The sequence below is a fragment of the Artemia sp. Qi Xiang Cuo genome, chromosome 16 (genome assembly GCF_049724085.1).
Source record: "Artemia sp. Qi Xiang Cuo chromosome 16, ASM4972408v1, whole genome shotgun sequence".
NCBI lineage: Eukaryota > Metazoa > Arthropoda > Branchiopoda > Anostraca > Artemiidae > Artemia > Artemia sp. Qi Xiang Cuo.
Window position 1 is genome coordinate 28,121,246 of NC_142809.1, and position 21,028 is coordinate 28,142,273.

General features: G+C 34.7%; 1 protein-coding gene across 1 annotated transcript in view; it reads right to left on the reverse strand.

The window, feature by feature from the left end:
• Nucleotides 1-21,028, reverse strand: part of SWIP (strumpellin and WASH-interacting protein) — a 190,506-nt gene that overhangs the window by 129,405 nt on the left and 40,073 nt on the right. The window contains exon 5 of the mRNA XM_089102346.1: nucleotides 676-900. Coding sequence (XP_088958472.1) covers nucleotides 676-900 — 225 coding nt within the window. The remainder of the gene's footprint in view (nucleotides 1-675; nucleotides 901-21,028) is intronic.

The following is a 21,028-nucleotide window of genomic DNA, read 5'->3' on the forward strand; positions in this document are numbered from 1 at the left end:
GAGAAGGTTTTGTAGACACATGTTGCAAAAAGTGTAGAAAAAAATTCCTTCCAATATTACATATCGATATTAGTAAATAAAATAGAGGATCGTCACGAAAAGGTTAAAAAATTGGGTAATTATGCACTATACGGTACCCACCGCTATATACTGTATAAGGAAACCGGACATGGAGACCCGTCAAACGGGTATATGCTATCTAAATTGATTGCAAAGCGTCGTTTCTTATCGAGTTTACAATATTTAAACGAAATTTTTGGGGGTTTCGGGGGGGGGGCGGTACCTAGGTTAGATTAGGTTACGTATTTAATATATTCTATGCTTTACCCTCCCCCCCCCCCCCGAATATGCAAATACATATCCCAAATTTGTTTCTAAGTATAATATATTCATCCTATTTTATTTCATTAGCATTAACCAAACTTGACTTCTTTCGTGGGCCCGTATAATGCAAAGTACCAAAAATTGTAATAGTAGATGATAAATTCCGCAGGAAAAACAAACTGTATCCTTTATTGATATCACAATAAATATGATGGTCAGCCTTGAGGGTCTTACAAAACATTCCCTTACATTATCACGGACATTGACTCGTATATGGATCAATATATGTTGATCTTTTTAATTTTACTCTTGAATTCGAGCCAAGTCAATAAAAATCCAATCATATCAAACCTCAAATAATGTGCCCATCAATAGGTCTCTCTTCAATGAAGCGATGAGCCTTACAAGCCTCTGATGTTCTTCAATAGAGACTCCAAAGCGTTCTGGATCATGGATAGAAGTTTTTAAGGCTTTTTCGAAAGCACTAAACCCTTCTTGTAGAAACTCATTTCTTTGGAAGGCTATGCTCAAAACCAACAGATTCCTGAGAAGTTCACTCAAAATTTCAAAAACTGGCTGAAATAAAGAAAAATTATGTACACATGTATATATATATATATATATATATATATATATATATATATATATATATATATATATATATATATATATATATATATATATATATATATATATATATATATATATATATATATATATATATATATATATATATATATATATATATATATATATATATATATATATATATATATATATATATATATATATATATATATATATATATATATATATATATATATATATATATATATATATATATATATATAGAGGACAACCGCCTCTCTTCTTCAGCGCAAACAAAATAGTGTATTCAAGGTAAATGTCAAAGAAAACAACCAACAAAACAAACGTGGAAAGTCAATTAAAAAAAAAACAATGAAAAAAACAAAAAATTAAAAGATAAATAAAATTTTAAAAAAAGCCAAATATTATAAGAATTAAAACCAAATACCTAACAACCATAAAGCGAGTTAATCGCCAATATCAACGATTTGCACAAAATCTAAAAAAAAAATGATAACTGCCATCTGTGGATACTAGCAAACAACTGAGAAAGGCAAATCTGAATTTCAGTAACAAGCAGATAAGTTTTGCGCTTTTTTGCGCTCTTTTCAGCGATTGCAAATGTGCTATAAAGTGATTGCCCGACTTTCTACCTGTGATTATTGGATTCCCCATACTTTGTACTACATTGCCACTTTTTCAGAGTTTCTTCAAACTGTCCATCAGTTTTGCACTTTTTACGCCCTTTTGAGCGCGTAAAGTTGCGCTTTGACGAGCAGACTCGAGCTGCTGCTTGTAATCTTCGGACTTCCAGCACTATAAACTATGTCTTTGCCTGTTTTGTTATTACATAGAATAGGCGCTCCTATTTTGAGCTTTACGCTCTTTTTTTAGCGCTCCATTGCGCACTTCAGAGTGATCCTTTACTTTTTATATAGCCGCCATTGGAATCACCATATCTTAAAATGTATATTCAGAGGTTTTGATGCTTCTGTAGAGATGCTGGTAAACTGGCGCATTTTTTAGCGCTTGAAACGCTCGTAAAGGTGCTTTAGAGCGCCCGCTCGACGTGCTTCCCATCACCATTAAATTCCCCATGCTTTAACCTATATTTCCACTATTTTTCGTGCTTTTTGCCAGAAGTGCACGATTCTTATGCTTAACGGCCCCACTATAAGGGACTGCAAGTCTCCAGTTTATGGTTTTTTGGAACATTCTCATTGTCATTATATTTTTGGTTTCTTCGAGGAGGGACGTTTCCGGGAGGATTTTTTTTATTTTATATGGGGAATTCTTTTTATTTGTTTTACTTTCTCTTTTGTGCCTCGATTTTTAATGTGAAGAGGATGTTCAGGGGGAAATTTTAAACGGGAAGGCAATTTTCTGGGAGGATTTTTCTAAGGAGGAATTTTCCGCGGGAGGAATTTTTCGAGGAGGGGTGATGTTTTCCGCAAAAAGAACTTTCCAAGGAGGGGGTGGATTTCAGACAAAATTTTTCACGGAAGGGGGGATTTTTTCATGATATGAAAAACAATTAGAAATAAAACAAAAAACTATTTTTTCTAATGAAAGTAAGGAGAATTTTCAAGGGGGAATTGGCCAGGGAAAACTTTCAGGAGGAATTTTAAGAGAGGTGAGATATATCCGAAAGGAATTTTCTAATGGGGGGAGGATTTTACGCGGTACAGAAATTACTCCGTACATGAGGGGACTGCCTCCTCCTTAATCCCTCGCTCTTTACACTAAAGTTTGACTTTTTGTCCTTATTCTTTAAGAACGACTCCTGAAACAAAGCAATTTCATTTGAATAAAAAGTTTTTTTTTTAAATACTAAAAACTTAAAAAACGTAAAAAGCAAACAACTGGTTAATTTCAGTTAGTTTTGAGTTTTAACGTTACTCTTTGCATTCAGGCAAAAAAACTTTTTATTTATTTAATACACCTAGCCTTTTTTTTAAATCAACAGAGCTAATTTGGTATAGCCTGTATTCAATGAAGCTACATAATTCAACTCAAAGAATATTATTAATTCAATGAAGCTATTTTATTTAACTTCACGGTGGACAAGACTTACCGTCCATCTAATTATAACAACAGCCCTAATAAATAAAATAAAGGATAATAACAAGATCAATCCAATCCTTCTCGCCACATTAGCTATAAAAGGAGAAGCGAGAAGTACAAAAACAGAATTAGTTTGGGAGGAGCAAAACCAGGAATTTCTTACGATTGTCCACTTTAACATCAAAAGACCAAAAATTTGCAAATAAAAGGTAAATCATGCGGGCAAGAGATTAATGCAAAGATAAAGACGTACTTCGGAATTTCATTTTTCACTAAATTTTATCAAACAGTTCTTGGTAACGAGCAGTAAGTAAGGAGCGAACCGGCTCAATAGTAACCAAAACTAAAAAACGGAATTTTGATACCAGAAGATACATCAAAAGAATCGGATTTTGATGCTGATTTCAAATATTTCAGATTCATCAAGTTTAGTCTTACCCATCACGAACCTGAAAAAATTGCCTTATTTTCGAAAAAAAGGGGAAACTCCCCCTAAAAGTGATAGAATCATAATAAAAATTAAACCATCATATTCACCGTATCAGAGAACCCTACTGTAGAGGTTTCAAACTCCTACCTGCAAAAATGTGGAATTTGTATTTTTTGCCAGAAGAAAGATCACGGATGCGTGTTTATTTATTTTTTTTTTTTTCCATGGGTGACCATATCGATCCAGTGTCATAAAATATCGCAAGAGGGCTCTTTCGAACGGAGGTTAAAACTTCTAGTGCCCTTTTTAAATGACCAGAAAATTGGAGGGCAACTAGGCCCCCTCCCACGCTCATTTTTTCCCAAAATCGCCCGATCAAAATTTTGAGACAGGTATTTTGTTCAGCATAGTCGAAAACCTAATAAATATGTCTTTGAGGATGACTTTATCCGCCACTGTCCCCGGGGGAAGGGCTCCAAGTTATGAACTTTGCCCATTGTTTACATATAGTATTTGTTACTTGAAAGTATGCAGATGTTTTCAGGAGAGATTTCTTCTGGTAGGGAGGGGGGTCGGAGGAGGAGGCTATGTGGGAGGATCTTTCCATGGAGAATATTGTCATGGAGGAAGGGACATTTCTATGACGGGGGCCGCTGGATTTCCCAGTATTATTTTTAAAAAAACGATCAGAAATTAAATAAAAAAAACAAGTTTTTTCAACAGTAAGTAAGGAGCAACATTAAAACTTAAAATTAACAGAAACTATTACGTATATGAGAGGTTCGCCTCCTAGTCAATACCTCGCTCTTTACGATAAAGTTTTTTTTTTAGTACCTTGGTAAGAGCTATTTATTATAATTAAACGGCCTTTGTGATTTAGGGGTCATTCTTAAAGAATGGAACAAAATTCGAACTTTAGCGTAAAAAGCGAGGTATTGATTAGGGGTAGAACCCCTCATTTATGTAATAAAAATATACGAATATAGAAGTTCGTTACGTAAGTTATTTCGTAAGTTACATCAGATCAAAATTCCAAGAAAGCCATTTAGCCAAAAAAAAAGGAAAATTAATATGCAAATTTTATTTTTATTATTCATGTAAGGTCAGCCAAAATCAAAGACATTCAGACATTGACGTTGAAAAACATTCAGAAATTTAATTTTTTTTTAAGTTTTTTTTTAACTGAAAGTAAGGAGCGACATTAAAACTTAAAACGAACAGAAATTATTCCATATATGAAAGGGGCGGTCTCCTCCTCAACGCCTCGCTCTTTACGCAAAAGTTTTCTATTGTTTTAAAAATAAAGTTGTGAGACAGTCAAACTTTAGCGTAAAGAGCGAGGCGTTGAGAAGGGAAACGCCCCTTTAATATACGGAATAATTTCTGTTCGTTTTAAATTTTTATGTCGCTCCTTACTTTCAGTTAAAAAAAAACTTGTTTTTTTTTTTAATTTAATAAGGGTTTAAAGATCGCAGTTTGACAATACGATTTAAAGATTTTATTATTTTCTAAAGAACTCAACTGGGTTTGTGAGTTCATAGAAACTTTGGCTAACAAAGTTCTTTACGAAATAAATTTTTATAATTTTATAATGAAAAACTACAATACGACCTCTAAAACCTTAGTACAAAATTTTCTAGTAAAATAAAAATAAATAAAAGTAACTATGCCTCAATCAGCTTTAAATGGAAAATTTTCACAAGACAGTTTTTTTTTAACGCATTTCGTACCTTCCTTGAGGTTGGTCATAAATATGTCTATTTGTTTCGTTTTGTTTTTATTTTTTCAATTGATTGTATTAAACTGGGGTTGCAGAATGCAGGAAAGGACTCATATGGAATAAAACTTAAAGATTAACTGTCCCTTTTAATTAAAAAGAGATTACTCCAGAATTTAGTGTATGTAGAATATAAGAAAGACAGAATATAATTTGTACTTTACTGAAAAAATTCAAAGAAATTTACTGAAAAAAATCTGCATTGTCAGTTTAACATACATATGCTGATATTTATTCGTTAAAATCTTAATTCATTTTTGATTTCTTAGAGTTAAAAAAGTGAAAACATTTGAAAGAATTTTTTTCAGTTAAGTACAAATTATATTCAGGCTTTTAGAAAGCATAGGGTTCAGAACCCTACTCAGATTAATTTCTGCTCGTTTTTAGCTTGACTTATTTTAATTCCTGTTTGTTTTGGATTTCATTTATTTATTGATACTGATTTGCGGCAGTTGTATACTTGGTAGATTATTTGATTCTATTTTTGTTAATTTTTGGTTTAATAGAGTTCTTTACTTTTTTTGAAAAATTTATTTTGTGCAAAAAGTTTTTCGATTAATTTCTGTTCGTTTTGTATTGATATAGTCCTTTTCAGAGAGAAAGACTGAGCCTCTTCTGAAGTTAAACAACCACCTCTTTCGTAAGAACCTTCAATAGCCCCTGGGCATAACTTACAACCCTTGCCCCTAATCTCTGGGGTTTGTTTCAACCCCAAAAACCTTGTTATATGATATTTAGGCTATTTTGAATAGAATGGGTATCTCAAAACTTCTATTAGATGCATTTCGGGACAATACGACGTGTGTAGAGGGAGGAGAAGGTAGCTGTCGTCCGATCACTATGACTCTTAAAAAGAGCTCTAGAGCGTCTTATTACCAATCCAATGAGCCCCCTTTGAAGTTTATATGACCATACTTTCTATAAAAACGCTATATATCCCCAGGGCATAACTTACAACCCTTGTCCTGAGGGCTGGGGGGATTTGTTATCCTCAAAGACATAGTTTATAGACCATTTTAATAGGCTTAAGAAAATGGCTATATCAAAATTTCTATTGGAATTATTCGGGAAAATGATAGGTGAGGAAGTAGACAATTGCACTCTGATCACCTTCAACTAATAAAAAAGGCACTAGTCCTCTCAATTTCCAATCTAAAGAACCGTTTTGAAGCTTCTACGACATAACTTTCTATAAAAACGTTATATGCCCCAAGGGTATAACTTATGACCCTTGTCCAGAGGGCTATGGAGGGAGGGTTGTCATCCTCAAAGAAATAACATACGTTGAACAAAATGACCATATCAAAATGTTGATCGGTAATATTAGTAGGAACCTATCAGGAGGTATGAAACGAACACCGTGCTGCCATCTACAATTGAGTTTAATGCCAAGCTAACATAATTTATTAAAGGATTATTGATCGAGTCTAATGGGGTCAAGGTCGATTTATTTGTTGTTGTTTATCTAGGTGTAATGACTCCAGGGGGAAGTTTGCGCATGCGCATTGACGAGAAGAGATGTATTGATCTAGAACAAGAGGGGGAAGTGAATTTCCGAGAACTTGATTTAAATAATCGGTGGGGGAATGTATTGATCCACTAACGGGAAACAGGATCACGTGTCTTTTTCTAAGCCAATCAGGGAAGTTATGTAAGGTTTCCCATTACATCTGAATTTGCCCTTGAGATTTTGTATATAACGGACATGCGGTTCAATTATCATAAAGTTTTAAGACACAATGGAACAAGCATCTGATATTATTGATTTGGAAACTCTGGCTACAGCGATTTATAATGTGAGTTCAGTTTAGTAAATTTTCCTAGTTTATTTCAAAATAAAATCATTTTACATAGTCACCCCTCCAGTAAATTCAAATTCAGGGGTACCCCCCCCTCACAATACAAACTCCACTGTATGATGTTTATAGTCGATAGAAAGCGTAAAATACGCTCTTTTTTACCATATAAACCTCCCCCCTCCCCCTCTGTTTACGACTTTAATTCTTTCAATAGAAATAACTATGTTTTTTGAAGTCTTTTTTTGACAGCCTACTTCCGTCAATTCTCAATATACTGACCCCCTTATAACGCTAAACCGCGAAGATTTAAATAGGGAATAATTATTGACACCCCACAATTGCACTTCCTGCTTGTTATTTCACTTGAATTACGTTAGCGGTTTAACCAAAGGTTTCACTGAAAAGGATACTTTTTGATGAAATTAACGACATAGCTTCTTCATCGCAAATTTTAAATTTGCTTTGCTGAAAAGGGAGAGGGGCTTTCTTCTAGAAAAAGAGGGGGGGATTGTTAAGAGGAAATGGGTGTTAGTTTCATGTAGTATTCATTTTCCATTTTTAGTACTCAGTGTTTATATGGGGGGAGGGGGCAATGCCTCGCTTCTAACACCTTCGTTTTAAGGTGAAAAGAAACTGTTTCTTCACGTGAAAAGTAAGAGGGGCGGGCTTAAGAAAAAGATACATAGCTTTATTATGCGTAAATTGAATAACATTTTTAACCTATGATCGAAAATTTTAGGCCTATAGGCTGTGTGTTAACAATCTTTTTTATCTTATTTAAAGCCTATAGACTGGAACATTTAAATTTTTTTCAAAATGGTAAAAATAGAAAAATTGATTTCTATCCTAAGGCTACAGACTACTGTTTGTCAAGATTTATTTTTTCACAAGTTGTATAATATATACAACTAGTATATTTCTTGCAAATTTTTACTTTTTGCTTTACTGAAAAGGGGGGAAGGGGCTTCTTTGAATGAGATGAACATACCCGTGATCTATTAAATGACATTGAGGATAATAAGGAGACCACTAATATCACCAAGGAAATTAAAGACATTGTTTTATAGTTTTCAGAAATAAAGTTTCATATATTTATTATTTTTTTAGGCTTAAGGGCCGAGGTTTGAGAATTTTAAGAGACTATTTTCCCTATTTTAATATATTTATTCATATGACTACTGACTCAATATGGGTACAACCAAAATTCAGTATTTGTTATCTACTAGACACTTCAAGGAAAATGGACGCCGTCCCTCCTACTGGTAAAGGTTAGGTTAGATCGTTTTCAGAAAGAACAATGTAAATGAGAAAAACAGGAAACGGGTTATAAAAGAATAAAATAAAAAACAACAACACACGCAATTTAACGGAAAATTGACGTCCTTCCTCTTACTAGTAAAGGTTAGGTTAGATCGTTTTCAGACAGGACAATGCAAATGGGAAAAACATGAAATGGGTTATAAAAGAATAAAATAAAAACAATAACACGTGCAATTTAGGGGGAAATGGACACCCTTCCTCGAATTAGTAAAAGTTAGGTTAGATCGTTTTCAGACAGGACAATGCAAATGGAGAAAACATGAAATGGGTTATAAAAGAATAAAATAAAAAAAACAATAACACACACAATTTAAGGTGAAATGAGAGGAGAGGACTCCAGGGTAGGAGGGAGTGTCTTTGAGGGATGGAGGACAGTTTTTTGTCAATAACTCAACATTAACTTTTTTTCGGATGGATCGTTTTCAGACTGGACAATGTAAATGGGAAAAACAAGAAACAGGTTATAAACGAATAAAATAAAAAAAAACAATAACACGCACAATTTAAGGGTAAATGAGAGGAGAGGACTCCAGGAGAGGAGAGAGTGTCTTTGAGGGACGGAGGGACAGGTTTTGATCAACAGCTCAACATCAACTTTTTTCCGATGGATCGTTTTCAGAATGAACTATGCAAATGGTGAAAAACATGAAATGGGCTATAAAAGAATAAAATAAAACACAATAACACGCGCAATTTAAGGGGAAATGAGAGGAGAGGACTCCAGGGGAGGAGGGAGTGTCTTTGAGGGATGGAGGCCATTTTTTTGCTCAAGAGCTCAACATTAAATTTTTTTCAGATGGATCATTTTCAGCCTAGACAATGCAAATGGGAAAAACATGAAATGGGTTATAAAAGAATAAAATAAAAAACAATAGCACGCGCAATTTAATGGAAAATGAGAGGAGAGGACTCCAGGGGAGGAGGGAGTGTCTTTGAGGGACGGAAGACAGTTTTTTGGTCACCAGCTCAACATTAACTTTTTTTCCGCTGTTATATTTATAATTTTTTTTTTGTTGCGCAAAGCAGTAGTTTTTAAGTGTAGATTCGTTGTTATCCAGCCTCCTTAAGTAAAAATGAATTATTTCAAAGAAAGTGAGCTGTATTTGTTAGAGTGTCAGAAACATTACATATTTATTTAATTTATGCCTTTTTTTCAGCTATAATAATGTTTGGTGTGATTCGCACAGAATATATTGGTCTGAAATATTCCTCAACTGGCATTACTTTCGAAGCAGCTTTCTTACGCCTAGACGAACAACGGCGTGAAATTCCTAGCTATAAATGGAACGTCAGATATAATATGTATAAGTACGAGAAAAACAGATGAGTCCAACACTAAATTTTATAAATCGAAACGGCTTTTACGTTAAAACCATAAGACCACGTTATGAAAATGGCCATGAAATAAAACATGTAGAAGAGGAAATTCAGGACATATGCAGTTTTTCGGTATGCAAGCTGTATATGTTAAGGGAAACGTGCCAACTGATAAACTCTTACTAGAAAAATGTGATAAAGACATAGCATTATTCAATTTAGAAGACTTCAAATTTGAGAAATACTTGCATGCAGTACATGATCCAGAAGATGAAGTTAGATATTTCGCTCAATGGGTGCCGGAAAAGATACCTGACATGGAAAAATGCATCAGATATCCAAACACATGCTCCTCCTCATATCAAATGGATTAAGCTATTTTTTTTTCAAAATATGTCAATATGTATTTTTTCAAAATATTTTTAATATTTTTAAGCAATAAACATCTTAAGCCTCAGCCGTCTTTATTCTTTAGAATAGTTCATCGCCATGAAAATTATGCTTTCACATTCAGATTGCCAGGGAACACACTTTCAAGTTCAGCATGTTGGAGAACCCTAAATGGTTATCCCTGAGAAGGTAAGTTAACCCTAAGAGGTTAAAGAATTTTTCTGAAATCACACTTTCAGATTCAGCATGTCTGGGAACACACTTTCAGGTTCAGCATGTTGGAGAACCCTAAAAGGTCATCCCTAAAAAGTAAGTTAACCCTAAAAGGTTAAAGAATTTCTCTGAAATTACACATTCAGATTCAGCATGTCAGGGAACACACTTTCTGGTTCAGCATGTTGGAGAACTCTAAATGATCATCCATAAAAAGGTAAGTTAACCCTAAAAGGTTAAAGAATTTTTCTGAAATCACACTTTCAGATTCAGCATGTCAGGAAACAAACTTTCAGTTTCAGCATGTCTGATAACCCTGAATGGTCATCCCTATAAAGTAAGTTAACCCTAAAAGGTTAAAGAATTTCTCTGAAATTACACATTCAGATTCAGCATGTCAGGGAACACACTTTCTGGTTCAGCATGTTGGAGACTTCTAAATGATCATCCCTAAAAAGGTAAGTTAACCCTAAATGGTTAAAGAATTTCTCTGAAATTATATTTTCAGATCCAGCATGCCAGAGAAGTCATACATTACTTTTTCAACTTCTTTTATATTCCAACAACAAATTTTCACAATTGACAAGAAATGTTTTACAAATAAATTCTAATTTTTTTCCTGAGAAAATAAAAAGGTTCCGATTTTTCTCAAAGAGATGAAAAATTTATAGTTCTGTTCCAAATTTTTCGTAGAAAATAGAAAAAGTTATACTTTGATCTAAATATTCACCACGAAGATAAGGAGCTCCAGTTTAATTTTGAGTTTTCTGGAAGAAGTGCAAAATGTTCAAGTTTTCTTCTGAACTCTCATAAAGAAGAGAAAAATTTAGCTTAATTTTGAATTTTACCCAAGAAAATGAAAAAAGCTTCCACTTCCGTTTTTAATTTCTCAAAGACATAAACAATTTTAAGTTCTGTTCGAATTTTTTCCGTAGAAGATAGGAAAAGTCATACTATGGTTGTGAATATTTTCCATGAAGATAAAAAAGCTTCACATTAATTCTAAATTTGCTCAATGTAGTTAAGAAAAATTCAAGGTCTCTTTTAAATTTTCTCAATGAAAAAGAAATTAGTTACAGATCAATTCTAATTTTTCCATAAAATACAAAAGGTTACGCTTCACTTCTGATTTTTGTCAAAGATATGGAAACATTTAAAGATATGTTCTAAATTTTTCCATAGAAGATAGAAAAGCTCCACTTTAATTCTAAATTTTCTCAATGAAGTGAAGAAAAGTTTAAGCTCTTTTCTGAATTTTCACAATGAAAGAGAAATTAGTTAAAGATCAATTCTAATTTTTCCAAGAAAACATAAGGCTTCCACTTCAGTTCTGATTCTTCTCAAAGACATACGAAATTTTAAGTTCTGTTTAAATTTTCCTCTAGACGAAAGGACAAGCTATACAATGTTTGTGATTATTTTCCAATGGAGATAAAAAGTTTCAATTGAATTCAAAATTTTATTAAATTCAGTTCCAATTTTTCTCAGAGATGAAAAAATTTAAAGTTTTCTTCTGAATGTTTTCCCTGAGAAGAGAAAAGGTTCAACTTTAATTCTGATTTTTCAGAGTGAAGTGAAGAAACGTTCTATTTCTCTCTGAATTTTCTCAAAGAAAAGAAAAAAGTTATAGTTCAATTCAAATATTTTCCAAAGAAAATAAGAATCTCCGGCTTTTTAATAAGCATTCTAAACGTTCGACATTCCAACGTTTTCTAAAATAATAGAATTATAACAAAGTATTTCATAAAATATTTTTATTGAAGTAACAACATATAGAATATTAACAGAAAAATATGTTACAAAAAACATATTATAGAATTAACACCATTGAACAACATTGATGATTCTGAACCTGTTCCATAAAATAATTTATCATTTTTTCTCTTCATACTAGAATTACTCGCTTCTCTTAGTTCATAACCACTTGAATAATCATTCATCCAATTTGAGTCATATACAATTTTTACTGGGATGTGACCTACTGATTCAATACACGTTTCATCCTTGGTATTATTTGATTCATTGACTATATGACCAACAGTAGTAATAATGCTCACTTGTGCTTCATTTTAGAATCAATTTATCAGTATATTCATCAGTGATATTGTCTGCCCATGCTTTTTTTATTTTTTCCGGCAATTCCACTGTTTATAATCTCATTATTTTGACAGAGGTAACAGTTCTGGGATGTTGACAAGACATGGTTTATGATATTAGCAGAAGAGTAGGCCTTTCTTCTTTTGACCTTCCGTTAAATACTAATACCCGAAAGCTGACGATAGGGTTTAACACTGGGTAACATGTTACCACAAGCACTAGCAAGAAGATACCCCTCTTCATCAACTATTATTTTTATATTGGCATTCTCTTTGAGTGCAATCATCTCCAGAGATCTCAATCTCGCATATCCACCCGCATAAAAGTTGAATTTTTTTGGTACTCCAAAGAAATTTAATTTCTTACTGTCATGACAACGAACGCATAGGTTTCCGATAGTGCTACCACTTGTACTTGTTTCATAGTTCAAATACTTCTCCATGTCAGCATTCAATGCTACAATAACACTATCATGTGCACACATTTTCTTTAAATAATGCAGTTTCACTTCTTTAAAGATATGAGTTATGTGTTTATCCCTCCAATGAGGAAAAATTACTGATTTAATGCACGCAATAAAATTGAGTCTCGATAACCTACCATGGAATACCACTAGGAAACCCGCTTCCGATGTAACAGCAACCATAGAGTATTTTTGCTACAGCCGAAAGGATGCATAGTGAGAGAGAAATACAAAATCGACATAGATAATTAATAAAAAAGCTCTAATCAGGCATAATCATTCTTTTGGCAAAAAATACAATGTTTCGAATGAACCCTATTGCAATATTCGAGGACCACTGGGTCAATTCTATAACGACCCTTATGTTTCAGGCGTCGTTCTTAAGGAATTGATGTAGAATTCGAACTTTAGTGTAAAGAGCTAGGTGTTGAGGAGGGGACAACAGATATAGATGACAGTACACAATTCAAACCTGAAATTGAGTTCTCAGACATGCTGGTGCACGCACGGAAACATCAAAACCATAGGGTTCTCCGACATGTTGACTCTGAAAGTGTAAATTTCGGTAAAAGCGTGTTCTCTGACATGTTGACTAGCTAACCTAACCTAACTTAGCTAGGTTAGTTAGATTGGGTTAGCTAGTAAACATTTCTCCATGTTTAAGTTAGGTTAGCTTAGGTTAGCTTATCATGAGCGCTCATGATAAGCTAACCTAACCTAACTTAAACATGGAGAAATGTGTACTAGCTAACCTAACCTAACTTAGTTCACTTTAAGGTTCAGCATGTCTGAGAACACAATTTCAGGTTCGAAAACAGAGTCAACATGTCGGAGAACACGCTTTTACCGAAAATTACACTTTCAGAGTCAACATGTCGGAGAACCCTATGGTTTTGATGTTTCCGTGCGTGCACCAGCATGTCTGAGAACTCAATTTCAGGTTTGAATTGTGTACTGTCATCTATATCTATTGTCCCCTCCTCAACACCTAGCTCTTTACACTAAATTTCAAATTCTACATCAATTCCTTAAGAACGGGTTCTCCAACATGCTGAACCAGAAAGTGTGTTCCCTGACATGCTGAATCTGAAAGTGTAATTTCAGAGAAATTCTTTAACCTTTTAGGGTTAACTTAACTTTTTAGGGATGACCATTTAGGGTTCTCCGACATGCTGAACCTGAAACTGTGTTCCCTGACATGCTGAATCTGAAAGTGTGATTTCAGAAAAATTCTTCAACCATTTAGGGTTAACTTACCTTTTTATGGATGATCATTTAGAGGTCTCCAACAATCTGAACCAGAAAGTGTGTTCCCTGACCTGCTGAATCATAAAGAGAAATTTAAGACAAATTCTTTAACCTTTTAGGGTTAACTTACCTTTTTAGGGATGACCATTTAGGGTTATCCGACATGCTGAACCTGAAAGTGTGTTCCCTGACATGCTGAATCTGAAATTGTGATTTCAGAAAAATTCTTTAACCTTTTAGGGTTAACTTACCTTCTTAGGGATAACCATTTAGGGTTCTCCAACATGCTGAACTTGAAAGTGTGTTCCCTGGCAATCTGAATCTGAAAGCATAATTTTCATGGCGATGAACTATTCTAAAGAATAAAGACGGCTGAGGCTTAAGATGTTTATTACTTAAACATATTAAAAAAATTTAGAAAAAATACATATTGACATATTTAAAAAAAAATAGCTTAATCCATTTGATATGAGGAAGAGCATGAGTTTAGGTCTTTGGATATCTGATGCATTTTTCCATATTAGCCATCTTTTCAGGTACCCATTGAGCGAAATATCTAACTTCATCTTCCGGATCATGTACTGAATGCAGGTATTTCTCACATTTGAAGTCTTCTAAATTGAATAATGCTATGTCTTTATCACATTTTTCTAGTAAGAGTTTATCACTTGGCACGTTTCCCTTAACATATACAGCTTGCACACCGAAAAAACTGCATATTTCCTGAATTTCCTCTTGTACATGTTTTATTTCATGGCTATTTTCATTACGTGGTCTTATGGTTTTAACCTAAAATCCGTTTCGATTTATAAAATTTAATGTTGGACTCCATCTGTTTTTCTCGTACTTATAAATATTGTATCTTACGTTCCATTTATAGCTATGAGCTTCGCGCCGTTGTTCGTCTAGGAGTAAGAAAGCTGCTTCAAAAATAATGCCAGTTGAGGAATATTTCAGACCAATATATTCTGTGTCAATCACACCAAACATTATTATAGCTGAAAAAAAGGGCTTAAATTAAATAAATATGTAATGTTTCTGACACTCTAACAAATACAGCTTACTTTCTTTGGAATAGTTTATATTCACTTAAGGAGGCTGGATAACATTAAATATACACTTAAAAACTACTGCTCTGCGCAACAAAAAAAAAATTATAAATATAACAGCGGAAAAAAAGTTAATGTTGAGCTGTTGACCAAAAAACTGTCTTCCGTCCCTCAAAGACACTCCCTCCTCCCCCGGAGTCCTCACCTCTCACTTTCCTTAAATTGCGTGTTATTGTTTCTTATTTATTCTTTTATAAACCATTTCATGTTTTTCCCATTTGCATTGTCCATGCTGAAAACGATCCAGCGGAAAAAAAGTTAATTGTTGAGCTGTTGACGAAAAAACTGTCCCCCATCCCTCAAATACACTCCCTTCTCCCCTGGAGTCCTCTCCGCTCATTTTCCCTTAAATTGCACGTGTTATTGTTTTTTATCTTATTCTTTTATAACCCATTTCATATTTTTCATCATTTGCATAGTTCAGTCTGAAAACTATCCAGCGGAAAAAAGTTAATGTTGAGCTGTTGATGAAAAACTGTCCATCCGTCCCTCAAAGACACTCTCTCCTACCCTGGAGTCCTCTACTCTCATTTTCCCTGAGATTGTGCGTGTTATTGTTTTTTTTATTTTATTCTTTTATAACCTGTTTCTTGTTTTTCCCATTTACATTGTCCAGTCTGTAAACGATCCATCCGAAAAAAAGTTAATTTTGAGTTGATGACAAAAAAACTGTCCTGCTTCCCTAAAAGACACTCCCTCTTACCCTGATGTCCTCTCCTCTCATTTCCCCTTAAATTGTGTGTGTTATGGTTTTTTTTATTTTATTCTTTTATAACCCATTTCATGTTTTTCCCATTTGCATTGTACTGTCTGAAAACGATCTAACCTAACCTTTACCAATAAGAGGAAGGGTGTCCATTTTTCCTTAAATTGCGTGTGTTTTTGTTTTTTATTTTATTCTTTTATAACCCGTTTCCTGTTTTTCTTATTTATATTGTCCTGTCTGAAAATTATCTAACCTAACATTTACCAGTAGGAGGGACGGCGTCCATTTTCTTTGAAGTTTCTAGTAGATAAAAAATGCTGAATCTTGGTTATCAGGTTGTCCCCATTTCGACCCATAAGGCATTTGAACAAAGATATGGAATCAAGGAAAATATTATCCAAAAGTTTTCAAAGCTCAATCTTTAGACGTAAGAAAATAATAAACAAATGAAACTTTATTTTTTAGATCTATGACACAATGTCTTTAATTTCCTTGGTGATATTAGTGGTCTCCTTATTCTCAATGTCATTTAATAGATCACGGGTATATTCATCCCATTCAAAGAAGCCCCCTCCCCCTTTTCAGTAAAGCAAAAAGTAAAAATTTGCAAGAAATACGCTAGGCTTAGAAATCAAACGTTTCTATTATACAACTTGTGAAAAAATAAATCTTGACAAACAGTAGTCTGTAGCCTTAGGATAGAAATCAATGTTTCTATTTTTACCATTTAGAAAAAAATTAAATGTTCCAGTCTATAGGCTTTAAATAAGATAAAAGATTGTTAACACACAGCTTATAGGCCTAAAATTTGCGATCATAGGTTAAAAATGTTATTCAATTTACGCATAATAAAGCTATGTATATTTTTCTTAAACCCGCCCTTCTTACTTTTCGCGTGAAGAAACAGTTTGTTTTCACCTTACAACGAAGGGGTTCGAAGTGGACATTGCCCCCTCCCCCCCATATAAACCCTGAGTACTCGAAATGGAAAAATGAAAACTGCATGTAACCAACACCCATCCCCTCTTAACAATCAAACCCCCCCCTTTCTTTTTACAGAAGAAAGCCCCTCTCCCTTTTCAGTAAAGCAAAATTAAAATTTGCGATGAAGAAACTATGTCGTTAATTTGATCAAAAAGTATCCTTTATCAGAGAAACCTTTGGTTAAACCGCTAACGTAATTCAAGTGAATTAACAAGCAGGAAGTGCAATTGTGGGGTGTCAATAATTTTTCCCTATTTAAATTTTCACGGTTTAGCGATATAAGGGAGTCCGTATATTAAAGAGTTGACAGAAGTTAGTTGTCAAAAAGAGAGTTAAAAAAACATAGTTATTTCCATTGGAAGAATTCAAGTCGTCAACAGAGGGGGGAGGGGGGAGGTGTACATGGTAAAAAAGAGCGTATTTTACGCTTTCTATCGACTATAAACATCATATAGTGGAGTTTCTATTGTGAGGGGGGTTACCCCCTGAATATTAATTTACTGAAGGGGTGACTATGTAAAATGATTTTATTTGGAGATAAAGTAGGAAAATTTACCAAACTGAACTAACATTATAAATCGCTGTAGCCAGACTTTCAAAGTCAATAATATCAGATGCTTGTTCCATGGTGTCTTAAAACTTTATGATAATTTAACCGCATGTCCGTTATATACAAAATCTCAAGGGCGAATTGTGATGTAATGGGAAACCTTACATAACTTCCCTGATTGGCTTAGAAAGACACGTCATCCTGTTCCAGTTTGTGGATCAATACATTCCCCCACCAATTATGTAAATCAAGTTCTCGGAAATCCACTTTCCCCTCTTGTCCTAGATTAATACATCTCGTCCCGTTAATGCGCATGTGCAAAATTCGCCCTGGAGTCATTACACCTAGACGAACAACAACAAATAAATCGACCTTGGCCCCATTGGACTCGATCAATAATCCTTGAATAAATTAGGTTATCTTGGCGTTAGACTCAATTGTAGATGGCAGGTTCGTTTCATACCTCCTGATAGGTTCCTACTAATATTTGCAGAAATGATGGGCGTGGGGGGCGATTCTTCCTCTGATTACTTTTGACTATTAAAAAGGGCAATAGCCCTCTCAATATCCAATCGAAAAAGCCTTTTTTGAAGTTTTTACGACAAAACTTTCTATATGACATTATATGCCTTCAGGGCATAACTTACAGCCTTAGCCCTGAGGGATGGGTGGGGGGTTGTCAAACTCAAAGACATAATTACCGACCCTTCAACGACGTTCAACAAAATTGCTATATCAAAATGTTGATCGGAAGTGTTTGGGGAAATGAAGGGTATAGAGGGGGGGATTGGCCCTCCAATCGCTTTTGACTATTAGCCCTTTCAATTCCCAATTGAACGAGTCCTTTTTGAAGTTTCTACGACAACGCTGGCAAAAACCAATTTCCAGAACTTTCAATTACGTTGAACAAAATGTCTATCTTAAAAGTTTGATTGGATCTGTTTGGGGAAATGATGGGCGTGACAGGGGCGTTAGTTACCCTCAAATCACTTTCGACAATTAAATAGGGCACTAGCACTTTCAATTTCCAATCGAATGAGCCCTTTTTAAAGTTTCTACGACAACACTTTCTATAAAACCTTAAATGCCCCCAGGGCATAACTTACAACCCTTGCGCTAAGGGATGTGGGGGGAGTGTCATCCTCAAAGACATAATTCCCAGACTATTCAACTACGTTGAACAAAACGGTTATCTCAAAATTTTTATTGGATGCTTTTGGGGAAATGGTGGGCGTGGGAGGGGTGTTTGGAGTTTTCCTCCAATCATTTTTGACAATTAAAAGGGCACTAGCCATTTGAAGTTTCAAAGTTTTCGAAGTTTCTATGACAACGCTCTCTATAAAAACCTTATATGCCCCCAGGACATAACTACAAACCTTTCTCTGAGGGGTTGGGGGGGGGGGGGTTATCATCCTCAAAGACATAATATCAAGACCTTTCGACTACGTTGAAAACAATGCCTATCTCAAAGTTTTTATTAGAAATGTTTGGAGAAATGGTGAGCGTGAGAGGGGGGTTAGTTGCCCTCCAATCAGTTTCGACCAGCCTATTAAAAAGGGCACTAGCCCTTTCAATTTCCAACTGAATGAGCGTTTTTGAAGTTTTACGACAACGTTTTCTATAAAAACCTTGTACGCCCTCAGGGCATAACTTACAAACCTTGTCCTGAGGGCTCTAGGGGGAGTTTCATCCTCAAAGACATAATTTCCGGACCTTTCAACTACGTTGAAAAATTTTGATTGGATGTGTTGGGAAAAATGGTGGGTGTGAGAGGGGGTTTAGTTCCCCTCCAATCCCTTTCAACAATTAAAAAGCTCACTAGCACTTTCAATTTCCAATCGAATGAGCCCGTTTTGCAGTTTCCACAATAAGAATTTCTATAAAAACCTTATATGCCCCCAGGGCATAACTTACAACCCGTGCCCTGAGGGGTTTGGGGTGGTTGTCACCCGCAAAGACCAAATTTCCAGAACTTTCAACTACGTTGAACAAAATGGCTATCTAAAAATTCTGATTGTATGTGTTTGGGGAAATGGTGGGCGTGAGAGAGGGGTTAGTTGCCCTCCATTCACTGTCCACTATTAAAAAGGGCACTGGTCATATGAATTTCCAATCGAATGAGCCCTTTTTTAAGTTTTACGACGAAGGTTTCAATAAAAACCTTATATGTCCCCAGAGCATAACTTATAACCTTGCCCTGAAGACTGTGGGAAGAGTGTCCTGCTCAAAGATATAATTTCCAGAACTTACAATTGCGTTGAACACAATGGCTATCTTAAAATTTTGGTTGGATGTGTTTGGGGAAATGACGGGCGTGGAAGGGGTGTTAGTTGCCTTCCAATCACTTTCGACTATTAAAAAGGGCACTAGCCCTTTGAATTTCCAATCGAATAAACCTTTTTTGAAGTTTCTACGACAAAGCTTTCTATAAAAACCTTATATGCCCCCAGGGCGTAACTTACAGCCCTTGCCCTGAGGGCTGTGGGGGGTACCATCCTCAAAGACTTAATTTCCAGAACTTTCAACTACGTTGAACAAAATGGCTATCTCAAAATTTTTATTGGATGTGTTTGGGGAAAAGGTGGGTATGAGAGGGGGATCAGTTACCCTCCAATCATTTTCGACTATTAAAAAGGACACTAGCCCTTTGAATTTCCAATCGAATAAGCCTTTTTTGAAGTTTCTACGACAAAGCTTTCTATAAAAACCGTATACGACCCGGGGGCATAACTTACAATCCTTGCCCTGAGGGCTGTGGGGGGAGTATCCTCCTCCAAAACATAACTTCTATCTGGAAATCAACGATTTTGAACAAAATGGCTATCTCAAAATTTTGATTGGATGTGTTTGGAGAAATGGTGGGAACAAAGAACATCGTTCTTTACTTTGGCAGCGCTATTGCGCTGCCTTTGATTCAGCCAGCTTTTAAACAATTGCTACCGAAGGAGTTGTTACTGACTACAGTATCTGAAAGAAATTCTTATTCTAGTTTAAAGGACCTTGTGTTTCAGCAGTTGTTTTGAAAGAATCTTCATATAAATACAGAATTAGCTCTAAGGGAGAGACGATAGAAGGTTAGAGGTAGAAATTGATATATAATCATAAGGGCCGTATACGGGACTTTTTTTTGGGGGGGGGGGCTTTGGAACAGGCACGGTCACCTGAGTCACAATCTAAGTCTGAAGGAGAGGAGCTAGATTTTCAAGAAAATCCTGTTGAAGACAGTCTTAATGACTGTGAAAGTGACTAAACGTTCCGCTAATATGATCCAGTGCTTAGTTAATCAAAGTCATCAAAGCCTTAAAACCTTCTTTTTTAAATGTATTCGGTACTTTTATAAATAAATGAAAAATAACATGTATATGATATGAGGGATGTAGCTGAATACAGCTATTTAAAATGCAAGGCTATTAGGGTAACATTTCTTAGGTTTAAATGTAGAAAAAAAACTAATATGAGTTTACACCCAAATGATGGTAAATTTGCCTTTTTTTTTTTTTTTTTTTTTTTTTTTTTTTTTGTTTTTTTTTTTTTTTTTTTTACAAAATGGATGTCCGAAATCAGGCATTGTCCAATTGCTGAGGCATTACCATGGCACAAGATTACCAAAGGGATGGGATAAACTAGACAGTAAAGCAAATTGATGCTA